The following is a 3175-nucleotide window of genomic DNA, read 5'->3' on the forward strand; positions in this document are numbered from 1 at the left end:
GGTGAAACCCCGTCTCTACTAAAAATACAAAAAATGAGCCAGGCGCGGTGGCAGGCGCCTGTAGTCCCAGCTACTCAGGAGGCTGAGGCTGGAGAATAGCATGAATCCGGGAGGCGGAGCTTGCAGTGAGCTGATACTGCGCCACTGCACTCCCGCCTGGGCGACAGAGCGAGACACTGTCTCAAAAAAAAAAAAAAAAGAAAAAAGAAAAATGGGGAATACATTACACCTATGTTATGGGGTGTCATAAAAGTTAAAGAAATTATATAGAAAACACACAGAATAATGTCTGGTACTTAATAAGTATTATGTAAGTGTTTGCTATTATTATTATTACTATTATTTAAATTAAGACTTAATGCAAGACCTCCATGTGGCTTCAGCCTGCCTTCCAGCTGCATTTCTCCCACATCATCTGCACTCCTTGTTCTGGTCACACCGGACTTCCTCACTTCTGGCCTTGTTTTTACAGTTCCTGGAGTCTAAGCTCGTCCCCAGATCCCCCATCCCACCATACTCCTCAGTATTCAAGGGCCCCAGAAGCCACATCTGCCATTTCACCACCATCCCAGCCGGCTCTAAGTGGTCTCAATGTAATGCTCCCTCCTTTGGAACTGTTATTTTCTTTTAACATTTAACATATATTACCGGATTTCATTTTAGCTAATGTCATACCTGGTGATATTCGTGCCCCTCTCCTTGTTCAACTGTTGGATCACAGTGGTTGAGAGTACAAGCTGTGGAGCCAGCCTGCCTGGGGTTCCCCCTTGCTTTGCCGCTTACTCCGTGACCTTGGGGGAGGCCCTTCATTTCCCTGTCCCTCAGTTTTCACATCCATACATTCAGGCCTGGAAAAGTGTCTATACCTCTTAGCATTGCTGTAAAATTTTTTTAAGTTAATACTGGGAAAACAGAGTAGCACCTGATGCATATAAAAATGCAAATAAATGTTAAATACTATTTTCAAATTGTTATCCTCTTATCACCACTTCCTAGTATATGTCCAGCACATGCCTTATGAGGAGAAAATAATAAATGCTTATTGAACTAAATTGAGGCTTTACTGACAAAATCCTGGCTATACCCATCACCTTACCAAGAAGAACCTAACTTGATAATTAGGAATAATTAAATCTACATTTGCCTATGCAAAGGAGGCAGTGGAGGATTTGTATAACACAGTAGTCCACAAAACACGGTCGGTCCCAGGCCTCATGGACTTACCACACCCTCCATCTTCTTCCACAGTGCTTCCAATTGAGCCATGGGTTGACACCACCAGTCAGTGCACTTTCTGTATCGATTGCCTTGAAACCAAAACTGCCTCAGCCACTCAAACTCGACCTGTGGACCATAAAGAGAAGATGGTGGTTTTAATTCCCTTGTGATAGACAAACAAGGACAATGACTTCGTCTTTTAATTCTCCCCCGGTAATTTGATGGCCATAGGATGAGAAAAGGTGAGAAAGGTCAGCCTAGCCAGTTCCCAATATAAGCTGGCATCTCGAGAGCATTTCTGCAATGCTAAGAAAAGAGTAGTCTTAAAACTGAGGTCTGGCCAGACGTGTTGGTTCATGCCTATAATCTCAATAGTTTGGCAGGCCGAGGCATGAGGATCGCTTGAGGCCAGGAGTTTGAGCCTAGCCTGGGCAACAGTGCAAGATGCTGTCTCTACAAAAACAATTAAAAATAAATTGGCCAAGCACAGTGGTGTGTGCTGGTCGTCCTGGCTGCTTGGGAGGCTGAGGCAAGAGGATTCCTTGAGCCTAGGAGTTTGAGGCTGTGATGAGCTCTAATTGTGCCACTGCATTCCATCCAGCCTGGGCAACAGAGCAAGAGTCTCTGTGTTAAAATAAAATAAAATAAAATAAAATAAAACAAAATAAAATAATTAAAAAGCTGAAATTCTCTTACACAACCCAGCTCACACCAGAGAGGGGTTTTCAATCACATTTATTAGTCAGATGTGAGGAAACTATAAGTCAATCAACAATAAATACTGAGATCCTAATTATAAAGTAGGCTGTACTATGTTTGATGAGAAAGACATAAACCAAATGTGTTTTTATTAAATGTCTTTATTTAAGGCTGATATTAAAAGCAAAACATGGATACATATTAGGAAATATTAATTATAAGTTTCTTAAATTGCAATAAATTAAAATAACTTACCCATGGGCCAGGAGGAGCTGGTGATAATCTTAACCTGTATATATAAAACTAATTATGGAGGCACACATTAAACCTACAAAGCCATTCAAATTGTCACTTGTCAACTCAGGGCAGGTGACAATAGGTTAAAAAGAAGAGTAGCAAACATATTAGTACAAGTTGAATATCCCTTATCTGAAATGCTTGAGACCAAAAGGATTTCTGATTTTAGAATATTTGTGTTATATACTTACTGGTCAAGCATTTCAAATCCAAAATCTGAAATTCTCCAATAAACATTTCCTTTGAGCATCATGTTTATGCTCAAAAAGCTCTGAATATTGGAGCACCTCAAATTTCAGATTTTCAGATCAGAACTACCCAAGTAACTTACTTTCCTTCCGATGAATCCACTACAGTAAACTTCAACTGTTTGCCACCTTGGCAGTCCTCCTATTCCAGTCAAATCCCACCCACCCCTTCCCCAAACAGCCCATGTGGTCTGAAGAGGTTCCAACTCCAATGCCAGGGGTGGAATATGCAACCCAGGCCTAGGCCAATCAGCCCACTAGATTCTGTAGTCACAGAACTAGGATTGAGAGGAATAGGAATATGTCCAATCAGAAGAAGTCTCAAGACTATCAGAAACTACAGGAAGAAGACTCTGCAGCTATTTTGCCAGCAATGGGAAGAATGGAGCCAACATAGGGGGTAACTGCAAGACGAAAAGACAAAAACCACATCCTGATGATATCAACTGACCCTTGATCAAACTATTCCTGAAACTGTTTTTATTTAAGCCGGTTCAGGTTGAATGTTTTGCCCTTTGCAACTAAAATAATCCCAACATATTTGGATGATGGGCTGAGTTAACCTATGGAAATACTAAAAATTTTCTATCCATTTTCTAATTCTTCTATCATTCATCAACTTGAAAATCAACGTACAATGCTACTGATCTTAATACTCTTTTTACCACTGCCGGCTAAAGAAATGTGGAGCCGGCCAGGCGCGGTGGCTCACG

The 3175-nt window shown here is 41.1% G+C and overlaps 1 protein-coding gene across 1 annotated transcript in view; it reads right to left on the reverse strand.

Annotated features, from left to right (window-relative positions):
- Nucleotides 1–3175, reverse strand: part of FTO (fat mass and obesity associated) — a 439228-nt gene that overhangs the window by 229394 nt on the left and 206659 nt on the right. The window contains exon 7 of the mRNA XM_011971922.1: nt 1225–1349. Coding sequence (XP_011827312.1) covers nt 1225–1349 — 125 coding nt within the window. The remainder of the gene's footprint in view (nt 1–1224; nt 1350–3175) is intronic.

The sequence above is a fragment of the Mandrillus leucophaeus genome, unplaced genomic scaffold (assembly GCF_000951045.1).
Source record: "Mandrillus leucophaeus isolate KB7577 unplaced genomic scaffold, Mleu.le_1.0 Scaffold125, whole genome shotgun sequence".
Classification (NCBI taxonomy): Eukaryota; Metazoa; Chordata; class Mammalia; order Primates; family Cercopithecidae; genus Mandrillus; species Mandrillus leucophaeus.